Genomic DNA, 15898 nt, shown 5'->3' with positions numbered 1-15898 from the left:
GGCAGTGAGTTGCTGCGCAACAGCTTTTTCTAAAATTTTTGAGAGGAATGGAAGATTCGATATAGGCCGATAGTTTTTTATATTTTCTGGGTCAAGGTTGGGCTTTTTCAAGAGAGGCTTTATTACTGCCACTTTTAGTGAGTTTGGTACACATCTGGTGGATAGAGAGCCGTTTATTATGTTCAACATAGGAGGGCCAAGCACATGAAGCAGCTCTTTCAGTAGTTTAGTTGGAATAGGATCCAGTATGCAGCTTGAAGGTTTAGAGGCCATGATTATTTTCATCATTGTGTCAAGAGATATAGTACTAAAACACTTAAGTGTCTCTCTTGATCCTAGGTCCTGGCAGAGTTGTGCAGACTCAGGACAGCTGAGCTTTGGAGGAATACGCAGATTTAAAGAGGAGTCCGTAATTTGCTTTCTAATGATCATGATCTTTTCCTCAAAGAAGTTCATGAATTTATTACTGCTGAAGTGAAAGCCATCCTCACTTGGGGAATGCTGCTTTTTAGTTAGCTTTGCAACAGTATCAAAAATAAATTTTGGATTGTTCTTATTTTCCTCAATTAAGTTGGAAAAATAGGATGATCGAGCAGCAGTGAGGGCTCTTCGATATTGCACGGTACTGTCTTTCCAAGCTAGTCGGAAGACCTCCAGTTTGGTGTGGCGCCATTTCCGTTCCAATTTTCTGGAAGCTTGCTTCAGAGCTCGGGTATTTTCTGTATACCAGGGAGCTAGTTTCTTATGACAAATGTTTTTAGTTTTTAGGGGTGCAACTGCATCTAGGGTATTGCGCAAGGTTAAATTGAGTTCCTCAGTTAGGTGGTTAACTGATTTTTGTCCTCTGACGTCCTTGGGTAGGCAGAAGGAGTCTGGAAGGGCATCAAGGAATCTTTGTGTTGTCTGAGAATTTATAGCACGACTTTTGATGCTCCTTGGTTGGGGTCTGAGCAGATTATTTGTTGCGATTGCAAACGTAATAAAATGGTGGTCCGATAGTCCAGGATTATGAGGAAAAACATTAAGATCTACAACATTTATTCCATGGGACAAAACTAGGTCCAGAGTATGACTGTGGCAGTGAGTAGGTCCAGAGACATGTTGGACAAAACACACTGAGTCAATTATGGCTCCAAAAGCCTTTTGGAGTGGGTCTGTGGACTTTTCCAAATGAATATTAAAATCACCAAAAATTTGAATATTATCTGCTATGACTACAAGGTCCGATAGGAATTCAGGGAACTCAGTGAGGAACGCTGTATATGGCCCAGGAGGCCTGTAAACAGTAGCTATAAAAAGTGATTGAGTAGGCTGCATAGATTTCATGACTAGAAGCTCAAAAGACAAAAACGTCATTTTTTTTTTTGTAAATTGAAATTTGCTATCGTAAATGTTAGCAACACCTCCGCCTTTGCGGGATGCACGGGGGATATGGTCACTAGTGTAACCAGGAGGTGAGGCCTCATTTAACACAGTAAATTCATCAGGCTTAAGCCATGTTTCAGTCAGGCCAATCACATCAAGATTATGATCAGTGATTAGTTCATTGACTATAACTGCCTTTGAAGTGAGGGATCTAACATTAAGTAGCCCTATTTTGAGATGTGAGGTATCACGATCTCTTTCAATAATGGCAGGAATGGAGGAGGTCTTTATCCTAATGAGATTGCTAAGGCGAACACCGCCATGTTTAGTTTTGCCCAACCTAGGTCGAGGCACAGACACAGTCTCAATGGGGATAGCTGAGCTGACTACACTGACTATGCTAGTGGCAGACTCCACTAAGCTGGCAGGCTGGCTAACAGCCTGCTGCCTGGCCTGCACCCTATTTCATTGTGGAGCTAGAGGAGTTAGAGCCCTGTCTATGTTGGTAGATAAGATGAGAGCACCCCTCCAGCTAGGATGGAGTCCGTCACTCCTCAGCAGGTCAGGCTTGGTCCTGTTTGTGGGTGAGTCCCAGAAAGAGGGCCAATTATCTACAAATTCTATCTTTTGGGAGGGGCAGAAAACAGTTTTCAACCAGCGATTGAGTTGTGAGACTCTGCTGTAGAGCTCATCACTCCCCCTAACTAGGAGGGGGCCAGAGACAATTACTCGATGCCGACACATCTTTCTAGCTGATTTACACGCTGAAGCTATGTTGCGCTTGGTGACCTCTGACTGTTTCATCCTAACATCGTTGGTGCCGACGTGGATAACAATATCTCTATACTCTCTACACTCGACAGTTTTAGCTTTAGCCAGCACCATCTTCAGATTAGCCTTAACATCGGTAGCCCTGCCCCCTGGTAAACAGTGTATGATCGCTGGGTGATTCGTTTTAAGTCTAATACTGCGGGTAATGGAGTCGCCAATGACTAGGGTTTTCAATTTGTCAGAGCTAATGGTGGGAAGCTTCGGCGTCTCTGACCCCGTAACGGGAGGAGTAGAGACAAGAGAAGACTCGGCCTCAGACTCCGACTCGCTACTTAATGGGGAAAACCGGTTGAAAGTTTCTGTCGGCTGAATGAGCAACACCAGTTGAGCATTCCTACAGCATTTCCCTCCAGAAGCCATGAGAAAGTTGTCCGGCTGCGGGGACTGTGCGGGGGGATTTATACTACTATCTGTACTTACTGGTGGCACAGACGCTGTTTCATCCTTTCCTACACTGAAATTACCCTTGCCTAACGATTGCGTCGGAAGCTGGGCTTGCAGCACAGCTATCCTCGCCATAAGGTGATCGTTCTCCTGTATATTATGAGTACAGCGACTGCAATTAGAAGGCATCTTGTTAATGTTACTACTTAGCTTCGGCTGTTGAAGGTGCTGACGAACCATGTCCAGATAAAGCGTCCCTAGTGAAAAAGTTGAATGAGGGAAAAAAGTTGTGAGGGAAAAACTAAAAATATAAACGGTAATTAAAAAGTAAAAAGTAAAAAACATAAAGTTGTCAGCTTACTTGGCACTTTGCTAAGTAATGTGATGAGAGAAAGGAAGAGGCTTACACAATCTTGTTTTAAATGAATTCCTTTCCACGACACTCCCTGACTATATGCAAAGATCCAGGAAAAACGTTAGTACATTTAGCTCTCACTCCTGTAATTGCACTACATCAGAACTTGGACTGAAACACAACTTTCATCCAACAGTCTTCCACAAGAATCAACTGTTGTTGTTAATTTCGTACAGATCACTCCATACTTACCAGGATAGTAATAACAAGAATTACATACAGAGTAATTCATCATTGAGGATGTCTGATAATTATAGCTATATGACCTCATATACTGTAGTTTTAAGTGTTTAGGATTTGCACTTAAGTTGGTTAGTGTCCATCTTGAACAATGTTTCCCACATTTCATGGTGCTTAGTACAATCTTGCTGTGAAACAGAATTTGCCACAGCGATAAAATCTATAATTAGCACATTGTCTAAATTTAGGGCTAGCTATGCCCTTTCTTTTGTTGAGTATCGCTCTTAAGACATAATGGGTGGACACTGTAGTGTCTTTATAATGACTGTCAGCCCCTGAATCCCTTTCCTCATCAATGAAATCCCACCAATATTGCTTAATTAACCATTTTGGCTCCCTGGGGGACTGGGTCTTTCCTGGTCCAGCTGAGTCCCTTCCTCTTTGTCTGGGAGGGACTTTGTCATTCCAGACTTGCTACAAAATTTCTATGTGTATTTTATTGGTAAATATCCATTTGAAATTACTCTAGATAACTGATGTGTGAATGTATCATGTAATCAGGTATTTTTACTCCAGCCCAGCACTAACACACCTGATTCAACTAACCACCAAGCCTTTGTTTGTTGAATCAGATGTGCTACTGCTGATGTAGCAGATGGCCGAATTAGCATCGCTACTGTCTTCCTGAGACCTGAAGTACTGGTGCCGGTGCTGGGACCCAGAAATTCTTAGTCTTTTCTGGGTCAGTGGTATTGACAGTGTTTCTGGAGTATGATCTAATGACACAAATTGAAAAAAGCAACCCCCTGTAAAGTCCATGTTGTTTTCTAATTTTGGTCTCTTCCTTCCCTATGCTAGGGCTTCTTTCTCTGTCATTGACTTGTGATTGGGGACACCCACCATGGAGGCCCCGCTTGTGTGCCTGGATGAGGAGTTTGAGGACCTCAGGCCCTGCCGGGTAGAGGACATGCCCCTCAGCCGAACCCCTTACAGCACCGTCCCCCTGGCCCCCATGGCCCCCCTGGTCCCCATCACCCGTGAGGACTTCTCCGAACTGGAGAACTTCTCTGAGATGATGAGTTTCAAGTCCATGGAGGACCTGGTCAACGAGTTTGACGAGAAGCTGAATGTCTGTTTCCACAACTACAACACCAAGACGGAGGGCCTGGCCCCCGTGCGCAACCAGTCTCACACCGAGGAGGACGAGGAGCGGCTGCAGGATGAAGAGTAAGTGTCGGCCACCACCTTTGTGGTTTTTAAGCTTAAGTCTGACCTCAGCATAAAGGGTCTGTGCTTTTGTGATAAGAGTTTAAGATACAAATGGTGTATCACGGGGGAAGTGATTTTTCACTTCAGCGGCTTACCTTTTGGGTTGTACAATGCACCCCAGTAATCTTTTTGATAATATGGCACATTCTTTGCAGCAATCTTTTGAACAAAGCATTGGTCAATGCTTACTTGTTTAGGTAGTCCATCATGTCTGATGATGTCTTCCTCTTCTGTCTTCATACTGCATACTTTTGTGACTATACAATCCTATTCATAAGGCACACTATTTACTGCAAACAGAGCATGTAAAGTCTGGGTATGGTGTGAAAGGAGCAGCTATGAACACTACACCTATGCATTCATTACAGTTTAGATATAATACCACAAGTCATCACAGCTATCAGCTAAACAGAGCATTGGCTGATATACCACTACTATAGCTCATGACTCAGCACTCAGATCCTGATACTCAGCTCACCTCACAGCGACCAAATCACCCTTCAGCAGAAAAACACAAAAACACAAACCACCCGTGTGACCCTGCCCACCCCAGCAGTCCACAGCCGGTATAGGCCTTGAATTATTAAATGTATTTTTGAATGCTCTTTTGGTCTGTCGCCGCCTCTACCAGCAGGCAGCTAGCACTCCCATTCGCCAACAGCCTCTGAAGCAGAAACACAGACATTCTTGTATTGGGTGGAAATAAACCCTCTTGCTAAAAATAGCTTGGTTGTAGGTGCCCTTGGGTATGCCTATTGATCCATATTCAGAGTACATAGGACCGAAGGACAAAGTATTGATGATATACAATGATATACAAATTTGTATGTTGGGGATGCTGTTGTTAGCATGTGGGGGTGCATTAATGACCTTGTTTTGCATTTGATGATCTACTGTATTCTACATTACACTGCAGAGTTAGAAACTGCATCATATGATGTTTCTGATTTGAATGTTTTGAAATTGGTTCCCCTATCCTTATCCTTGTAGTGATGCAAGGAATATATACACATTTATCCAAGCATTATTTTATCTAGCCAAAAGTGATACATAATCTATAAACTATGTTATGCAACACAGTTGATGGAATGATCGGTTCAATCTAAAGGCCAGATTAACTAAAGGTTTGCAAACATATGGGACGGTGCTGTACCAGCTAGTTCCTGTTTGGCAGATGGAGAGATGGCTGGTGTGTGGGTGTTTGTGTGTGTGTGGGACAACACAACAGGCATGACCTCTAAGGTCATGAGTCCTGATGAATGGCTGCTTGTTTCCTGCATGGTGAATGGCTGGGCAGTGCCACTAAGAGGATGGTAGGGTGTGGGTGCCATGCCAAGCTGGGGGGAAAACACGGAAAGGGGAAACAAAGGGAGAGTTCTACTCTGGTCATTTTCACAAGGCTAAAGCCTTGATTGGACCGAGGATCTTATAGTTCGAGGAGGACCTGCACAATGCTGTAAGGGGCTGTTTTAATCTATACTTATTCACATTGGACACCTGTAAAAAAATTGTAAACTGTGAGTTTAGATTTTATTGTTAGTTGACTGTGTGCAATGCAGCCTGGACTGCAATAGGGAGGATTTTGATGTGCATTTTGATTTGATTAATTATGTTGACAAGTTCAGGGACATCATTTTTGAGAGACCGCCCAAAACAGAGTGAAATAAAAGAGCAACAAATGAGAATGAAGCAAAATAATGTGGTGTGAACATCTCTTCCTCTGCATTCACTGTCTGCAAATGTTCAACGGAACACTGATAGAAGAAAATGTCTGCAGATATACAATTGACAATTTCTATCAAATGTGATTTGGGTAGAGGAGGGTCATCAAGGGAGGAAGAGAAGGATGGTCCTCTTCATGATGTAATCCATCCTCCTCCTCAATTTGTTTTAATCACAAACCAACACTGAATTTGGGAATATTATTGAATTACCATTCTATGCCCCCCCAAAAGAGCCTGTTTCCTGATAGTTACAGCCTTGAGGACTGATAGTGTTTTGTGCTGTGTTGTGTGTGTGTGTGTGTGGGATGTCCTGACTGTTCCAACATTGGTGACTGAGTGTTTGTCTTGTGTTGGAGTATATGAGATGTCCTGTTACAATGTTGGTGGCTAAGTGTGTTTGCATCTCCCTTTTTTTGTTTGTTGCATTTTTACAGTGTATTTTTGTTGTGTTGCAGTGTTGGTGACTGAATGTGTGTTTGTTTATGTCCGTGTTTCAGTGTGTGGGATGCGCTGATGGATAACTACGTCCCTTCCTCTGTCTCCAGCTGGGACAACCCCAACTCAGAAGGATTCAACGGCAACCTCTCCGAACAGGAGGTAACGCCCTCCAATATACTCCAAAATACTTTAAGGTCATCGGAAGAATCATGTTTCTCCATTTTCCAACCCCCTTTCTTCTCAACTGGAAAGACAACATTCTGAGACAACATCTTGGAAGTACATTTTTTCATTAGATCTTTAGACTTTTATTTTATTTATTTTTTATTTTTATTTCACCTTTATTTAACCAGGTAGGCAAGTTGAGAACAAGTTCTCATTTACAATTGCGACCTGGCCAAGATAAAGCAAAGCAGTTCGACACATACAACAACACAGAGTTACACATGGAGTAAAACAAACATACAGTCAATAATACAGTAGAAAAATAAGTCTATATACAATGTGAGCAAATGAGGTGCGATAAGGGAGGTAAAGGCAAAAAAAGGCCATGGTGGCGAAGTAAATACAATATAGCAAGTAAAACACTGGAATGGTAGATTTGCAGTGGAAGAATGTGCAAAGTAGAAATAGAAATAATGGGGTGCAAGGGAGCAAAATAAATAAATAAATACAGTAGGGGAAGTGGTAGTTGTTTGGGCTAAATTATAGATGGGCTATGTACAGGTGCAGTAATCTGTGAGCTGCTCTGACAGCTGGTGCTTAAAGCTAGTGACGGAGATAAGTGTTTCCAGTTTCAGATATTTTTGTAGTTCGTTCCAGTCATTGGCAGCAGAGAACTGGAAGGAGAGGCGGCCAAAAGAGGAATTGGCTTTGGGTGTAAGCAGAGAGATATACCTGCTGGAGCGCGTGCTACAGGTGGGTGCTGCTATGGTGACCAGCGAGCTGAGATAAGGGGGGACTTTACCTAGCAGGGTCTTGTAGATGACCTGGAGCCAGTGGGTTTGGCGACGAGTATGAAGAGAGGGCCAGCCAACGAGAGCGTACAGGTCGCAGTGGTGGGTAGTATATGGGGGTTTGGTGACAAAACGGATGGCACTGTGATAGACTGCATCCAATTAATTGAGTAGGGTATCGGAGGCTATTTTGTAAATGACATCGCCGAAGTCGAGGATCGGTAGGATGGTCAGTTTTACGAGGGTATGTTTGGCAGCATGAGTGAAGGATGCTTTGTTGTGAAATAGGAAGCCAATTCTAGATTTAACTTTGGATTGGAGATGTTTGATGTGAGACTGGAAGGAGAGTTTACAGTCTAACCAGACACCTAGGTATTTGTAGTTGTCCACATATTCTAAGTCAGAACCGTCCAGAGTAGTGATGCTAATCCATTTGAATGGATATGTTTCCTGATCCATTTGAATGGATATGTTTAACTGACTGCAGTGGGTTCTTTAGTGAGGCAATGTGGGAGAACATGCTGTAAGAGATCAATGTTTTAGCAAACATGCTAGCTAGAGTGTGTTGTGCTTGTGGTGCTAACGTCACCTGACCTGACACCAAATATCAAGGCTGAGCTGCCTTGACTGCATGCTACTTAGTATCTATCAATCAACCACCCTCCTCCTACACCTTCTCTCCCTCTCCTCCTGTAGTCTGCTCTCACATGCAACTGCAGGCACTGGGTCAGGGCCAAGGCACAGGGCTGGGTCAGGGCCAATACGCAGACAGACAGTCCCCAGCAGGAAGCTACTGTATAAGTGACTCTCCAAACAGTGGAAAGCATTCCATCAGCATTTACCCTTCCATGCCCCCGGTTTAGTTTATTACTGATTGCTATCCTTGTAGTGATTAACTGGGGTGAGGCCAATGGCATAACAACAATGAGCAACAAAAGCAATCAAGTAGAAAATAGACAGTCAATGGACAATAGATAGATTTGGGGCAATTTGAGTCTGACTAAGCACAACCCAAACACTTTAAAATTGGCTTCTAAACTCGAGGGTAATAAATTGTATTTTCAGATGAAGAGCAGAGAGGGCTATAATGGGGTCATATTTGGGCCATGTTCACTGCTCCCTAAATGCCAATGCTAATAATCTAAAGATAAATCCAATATAGGTGAATGGCTTTTCTGTACTCTTATTTATAAACCTTGTTTCCATGGTTTCTGTTTCCAATACTAAGAAGTTAAGCTACTGTAGCACTAATGTGGCTGAATGGGTTTCCATGGTTTCATTCGTTCCCTCTTGTATTCTACAGATTCATGAAAAAGAGGAGGAGGAGATGAACGAGAAGAATGACAATGCAAACTGCCTGAGCGAGGAGCCTCTCCTCACTGCTGATCAGGTGACTACAGACACATGTACTTCCTATTAAAAAAAAACATTAAAAAAAAACATGTACTTCCTGTTATCCAAAGGACTTGGTAGGACTTCCAGTTAGGTACTGTATATTACTGGGTTTAGTTAAAGTAACTGTCCAGTGTTTCCAGTTTTCTATGAAATATGACCTATAATTATTTACAACACAAGTTAAAAAGTTTTCCTTAAAAGAAAATTGTAATAAGTATGTTAAAAGCAGCTTTTCTGTGTTGGAATGGTGTGTGCGTACCCCAACAATAGAATGGTGTTGGCGTATACCGGTCATTAAAAATATTAATGCAAGTAGACCGCTTATTGACCATCATCCTCTATGAGGAAGTAGCAAACATTTTTGAAATGGTCTGTTTGAGATATAAGTCAGAGGTGGGGTGTTCTCCAAGTTATGCTTTGGCCACAAATATGAATAAAAGATGAGTCAACAACATTATTTGGGTATGAGTTAACAGAATATTCACTTTTAAATGTGAGATTCTCTCTGGACAGTTACTTTAATCTAATTTAGACAGTTTAAAACATACAAAAGTAGAATACATTAACTCCCCCATATACTATAATAATAGTGGTTAGAAAGGCCAAGGCAATTTAGGCCAAGGCTAAATGTATAGCAAGACTATTTATCTCAAGTAGCTCCCTTCTGCATTATAGCATAGGCTACTGTACATTCATCTACCTTCCCTCCATCTCTCTCTCTCCAAGGTCATTGAGGAGATAGTTGAGATGATGGAGAACTCTCCGGACCCTGGTGAGACAGAGGAGGACGACGAGGAGGAGAGTGGACACTCCTCACCCAAGACCAACCCATCCCTTCTGGAAGAGATCAGACAGCTGTCCCAGGCCTCCAATAACAACATGCCTTCTTATGAAGGTAAGTGTACACAAACTAAGGTTGCCTGAAGGGTTAAACACCAAGTCACATATACCAAAGAGTCAAATGAAAATTTTAGCAATTCAAGGTCCAATTGAGATTTTCATTGGAGTTGTGGACAGACACCTTTTCCAAAATCTATTTCCTGTTCATAGAAGTGTGTAAAAAGAAAGTGACCTTTGACCGATCTTGTAGTGGTTAAAGATGTGCTCTATGAGCTGTGACTGTGTCACTGAGTAACCTTGTCCGAGACAAAAATATTGTTTGTTTGAGTTAATGGCTAGGGTTTAGCTCAGTAGGCTAACGCCCTGCTTATAGGACTTTGATTGGGTGAGGGTTCATAGTTCAGACAATATGGTTGTCTTATCAGTTTACCTGAGTAAACATCTGGAACTTTCATCAGTCTTCAGCCTCTATGGTGAATAAAGGATGAATAACTAGACAAACCTGCAGGAGGCATTTTTCGTATGAGTCGATCATTTCAGAGGGCCATGTCACACACTCAATATGGTTCCCTGTGGAAAGACATTGTGTGACCATGTGGCTCTCCAGATACTCACTGGCTTCCCTTGCATTCAATGCTACGGGCGGCAACAATGTCATGCTCGTTTGGACCAGACAGCATCAGCTTGATGGCCTACATGTAGAGAGACAGAGGGGCACTGTTTCGCTCGCTTGGATGCTTTCTCCTTTAAGATACATTCAGCCTCTTGTGATTTGAAGTACAATTATGAAACACAGAGAGACAAAATAAATATTTTTATTATTGGTCAAAAGAATTGTGAAGCCTGGCTTCCCATGGCTTCCATGAATACACATCACTGACTGTATGTATACAGCAGGACTATTCAATTCCTGCCCTTGAGGCCTGAAGTGGTACTGGGCTCATATTCATAAAGTGTCTCAATGTATGTGTCTCAAAGTATGCTGATCTAGGATCAGTATTTCCTTTTATATCACAATGAATATGATTATATTGACAGGGGGAACCTGATCCTACATTAGCACTCCTACTCTGAGATGTTTTATGAATACAGGCCCAGGTTTTCTTTTTCCCAATCAGTTTATGTCATTGTGTTTTGTCCCTCAAGGAAAGCAATTTGATATCCCTTCTACAGTATATAACATTATGCATATTGAATCTCTGTTCACCTCTATGTACAGTTAGCCTGGTCCTAGATCTATTAGTAACAATGACCATAAGAGTTGGCTATACAGCATCTGGAATCAACAGGCTAATGTAGCGTAGCTCCATACCCGATTACAACCATCGTCTCCTCCCCTCCTCCCTTCAGACCTATGTCAGTTTGCCTGGGTTCAGATCTGTCTGTTTGTGACAATGACCATAGGATTTGGCTATTCAGCTCATGCAGAGCGGGGCTCCAGGCTAATGTAGCTCTATACCTGACCTCCATGCCTCTCTCCCTCCAGGCTTGAGTGTGATGCCCAGCTCGGCCCTGGTGGAGCTGCTGTGCCGGGTGGAGGCGGCCATCAGGGAGTACTCCGAGGAGCTGGTCACCCAGCTGGCACGCCGTGACGAGCTGGAGTTTGAGAAGGAGGTGAAGAACACGTTCATCACGGCCCTTATGGAGGTGCAGAACCGCCAGAAGGAGCAGCGGGACATGGGCAAGCGCAGGCGCCGGGTCGACAAGAGCCTCAGTCTGCAGGGTAACGCGATAACCATGACCGTGATTGGTGGTACACCTACTATGATCAACGCCTGCACAGACTCCAAGCCCGCCTCCATGCCTACGAAGGTTAGCACTGAGGGATTGACACATACCAATGTTGTATGATGATGATGGTGTGTGTATCAAAATCAAATCAAATTTTATTAGTCACATGTGCCTTACAGTGAAATGCTTACTTACAAGCCCCTAACCAACAATGCAGTTAAAAAATACGAATAAGAAATAAAAAGAACAAGTAATTAAAGAGCAGCAGTAAAATAACAACAGCAAGACTATATACAGGGGTACCAGTACAGAGTCAATGTGTGGGTTAGTGGTTAGTGCCCTCAGACGAACCATCAAACAAGCAAAGCATCAATATAGGATTAAGATTGAATCTTACTACACCGGCTCTGACGCTCGTCGGATGTGGCAGAGCTTGAAAACTATTACGGACTACAAAGGGAAACCCAGACGCGAGCTGCCCAGTGACTCGAGCCTACCAGACGAGCTAAATGCCTTTTATGCTCGCTTCGAGGCAAGCAACACTGAAGCATGCACGAGAGCACCAGCTGTTCTGGATGACTGTGTGATAACGCTCTCGGTAGCCGATGTGACCAAGACCTTTAAACATTCACAAAGCCCCGGTGCAAGATGGATTACCAGGACGTGTACTCAAAGCGTGCGCGGACCAACTGGCAAGTGTCTTCACTGACATTTTCAACCTCCCACTGACTGAGTCTAATACCTACGTGTTTCAAGCAGACCACCATAGTCCCTGTGCCCAAGGGAGCGAAGGTAACCTGCCTAAATGATTACCGCCCTGTAGCACTCACATCGGTAGCCATGAAGTGCTTAGAAATGCTGGTCATGGCTCACATCAACAGCATGCTCCCGGATACCATAGAACCACTCCAATTCACATACCGCCCCAACAGATCCACAGATGACGCACTGCACACTGCCCTTTCCCACCTGGACAAAAGGAACACCTATGTGAGAATGCTGTTCATTGACTACAGCTCAGTGTTCAACACCAAAGTGCCCACGAAGCTCATCACTAAGCTTAGGACCCTGGGACAAAACACCTCCCTCTGCAACTGGATCCTGGACTTCCTGATGGGCCGCCCCCAGGTGGTGAGGGTAGGTAGGAATACGTCTGCCACGCTGATCCTCAACACTGGGGCCCCTCAGGGCTGTGTACTTAGTCCCCTCCTGTACTCCCTGTTCACCCACGACTGCGTGGTCAAACACGTCTCCAACACCATTATTAAGTTCCGTAGAGGATCCCGTCAGTAGAGGATGCCTGGTCTTTGTATAAAAGTAATTTCTTCACCATCTTAAATAACTTGCCCCTTTCAAAAAAATGTAGAACTAAGAACAAATAAGGTCCTTGGTTCACTTCAGACCTGACTGCCCTCGACCAGAACAAAAACATCCTGTGGCGGACTGCACTAGCATCGAATAGTCCCCGCGATATGCAACTTTTCAGAGAAGTCAGGAACCAATACACACAGTCAGTTAGGAAAGCAAAGGCTAGATTTTTCAAACAGAAATTTGCATCTTGTAGCTCTAACTCCAAAAGGTTTTGGGACACTCTAAAGTCCATGGAGAACAAGAGCACCTCCTCCCAGCTGTCCACTGCACTGAGGCTAGGAAACACTGTCACTACTGATAAATCCACGATAATCGGGAATTTCAATAAGCATTTCTCTACGGCTGGCCATGCTTTCCTCCTGGCTACCCCAAACCCGGCCAACAGCTCCGCACCCCCCGCAGCTACTTGCCCAAGCCTCCCCAGCTTCTCCATCACCCAAATCCAGATAGTAGATGTTATGAAAGAGCTGCAAAACCTGGACCCCTACAAATCAGTTGGGCTAGACTATCTGGACCTTCTCTTTCTAAAATTATCTGCCGCCATTGTTGCAACCCCGATTACCAGTCTGTTCAACCTCTCTTTCGTATCATCCTAGATCCCTAGAGATTGGAAAGCTGCCGCGGTGATCCCCCTCTTCAAAAGGGGTGACACTCTAGACCCAAACTGTTATAGACCTATATCCATCCTGCCCTGCCTTTCTAAAGTCTTCGAAAGCCAAGTTAACAAACAGATCACTGACCATTTCGAATCCCACCGTACTTTCTCCGCTGTGCAATTCGGTTTCGGAGCTGGTCACTGGTCACCTCAGCCACGCTCAAGGTACTAAACGATATCATAACCGCCATCGATAAAAGACGACTCTTTTCTCTGTATATATCAGCGATGTCGCTCTTGCTGCGGGTGATTCTTCGATCCACCTCTACGCAGACGACACCATTCTGTATACATCTGGCCCTTCTTTGGGTACTGTTAACAAACCTCCAAACGAGCTTCAATGCCATAAAACACTCCTTCCGTGGCCTCCAACTGCTCCTAAACGGTAGTAAAACTATGCTTTTTAACCGATCGCTGCCCGCACCTGCCCGCCCGACTAGCATCACTACTCTGGACGGTTCTGACTTAGAATATGTGGACAACAACAAATACCTAGGTGTCTCACTAGACTGTAAACTCTCCTTCCAGACTCATATTAAACATCTCCAATCCAAAATTAAATCTAGAGTCTGCTCCTATTTCGCAACAAAGCCTCCTTCACTCACGCTGCCAAAAATACCCTTGTAAAACTGACTATCCTACCGATCCTCGACTTCGGCGATGTCATTTACAAAATAGCCTCCAACACTCTACTCAGCAAACTGGATGCAGTCTATCACAGTGCCATCCGTTTTGTCACTAAAGCCCGATATACCACCCACTACTGCGACCTGTATGCTCTCGTCGGCTGGCCCTTGCTACATATTTGTCGCCAGACCCACTGGCTCCAGGTCATCTATAAGTCTTTGCTAGGTAAAGCTCCGCCTTATCTCAGCTCACTGGTCACCATAACAACACTCCAGCAGGTATATCTCACTGGTCATCCCCAAAGCCAACACCTCATTTGGCTGCCTTTCCTTCCAGTTCTCTGCTGCCAATGACTGTAACGAATTGCAAAAATCGCTGAAGTTGGAGACTTATATCTCCCTCACAAACTTTAAGCATCAGCTATCTGAGCAGCTTACCGATCGCTGCAGCTGTACACAGCCCATCTGTAAATAGCCCATCCAATCTACCTACCTCATCCCGATATAGTTTTTATTTACTTTTTTGCTCTTTTGCACACCAATATTTCTTCTTCCACATTATCATCTATCACTCCAGTGTTAATTTGCTAAATTGTGTCGCACTGCTTTGCTTTATCTTGGCCAGGTCACAGTTGTAAATGAGAACTTGTTCTCAACTGGCCTAGCTTGCTTGAGCCTGCTAACTGAGGAGTGTTAATTCACCTGTTTCATCTTAAAACATTTATCTTACAAAGGAGTTGTTTAATCTAAGTGCCTAACTATTTATCTGTACATATTTGTTTTTTTTTACTCATTTTTTTCTAATCTTTACAGGAAAATGCCACGGGCACTATCTGATGTGTGGAGACATTTCACTGCAGCTAATATAGAAGGAAAAGCTGTGTACATTTGCAAATACTGTGACAAATAATATGTGAAGAACACCTTATCGATAGCAACAGCTCATGGTCCTCCTGGAATGAGAAATGTCTTTGACTCAACGGAGGAACGTAGTCAGAGAAATGCTGTTGAATGTCTTGCTCGAGCTTTGTATGCAACTGGTTCACCTCTGATGCTCACAGGCAATGTGTATTGGAAGAGATTTCTGAATGTTCTTCGCCCAGCATACACCCCTCCAACCAGACATGCTTTGTCTACTAATTTGCTGGATGCAGAGTTCAACAGAGTTCAAGTGAAGGTCAAGCAAATCATAGAGAAAGCAGACTGTATTGCAATCATCTCTGATGGGTGGTCAAATGTTCGTGGGCAAGGAATAATTAACGACATCATCTTCACCCCTCAACCAGTATTCTGTAAGATCACAGACACAAGGAACAACAGACACACCTGTCTCTACATTGCAGATGAGCTGAAGGCAGTCATCAATGACCTTGGACCACAGAAGGTATTTGCACTGGTGACAGACAATGCTGCGAACATGAAAGCTGCTTGGTGTAAAGTGGAGGCGTCCTACCCTCACATCACACATCACACCAATTGGCTGTGCTGCTCATGCATTGAATCTGCTCCTCAAGAACATCATGGCACTGAAAACAATGGATACACTCTACAAGAGAGCCAAGGAAATTGTTAAGTATGTGAAGGGTCATCAAGTTATAGCAGCAATCTACCTCACCAAGCAAAGTGGGAAGAATAAGAGCACCACATTGAAGCTGCCCAGCAGTTGGGGTGGTGTTGTCATCATGTTTGACAGTCTCCTGGGGGGGGAGGAGGCTCTC

The 15898-nt window shown here is 43.8% G+C and overlaps 1 protein-coding gene across 1 annotated transcript; it reads left to right on the top strand.

Annotated features, from left to right (window-relative positions):
- Positions 1–4076: 4076 nt before the first annotated feature.
- Positions 4077–4406, top strand: LOC120056489 (fasciculation and elongation protein zeta-1-like). Its single transcript, XM_039004664.1, has one exon. The coding sequence runs from the start codon at positions 4077–4079 to the stop codon at positions 4404–4406; it is 330 nt and encodes a 109-aa protein (XP_038860592.1).
- Positions 4407–15898: the final 11492 nt, after the last annotated feature.

The sequence above is a fragment of the Salvelinus namaycush genome, chromosome 12 (genome assembly GCF_016432855.1).
Source record: "Salvelinus namaycush isolate Seneca chromosome 12, SaNama_1.0, whole genome shotgun sequence".
NCBI classification, from domain to species: domain Eukaryota; kingdom Metazoa; phylum Chordata; class Actinopteri; order Salmoniformes; family Salmonidae; genus Salvelinus; species Salvelinus namaycush.
Note: the sequence above shows the minus strand (reverse complement) of the source record. Positions and strands in the feature narration are given on the sequence as shown.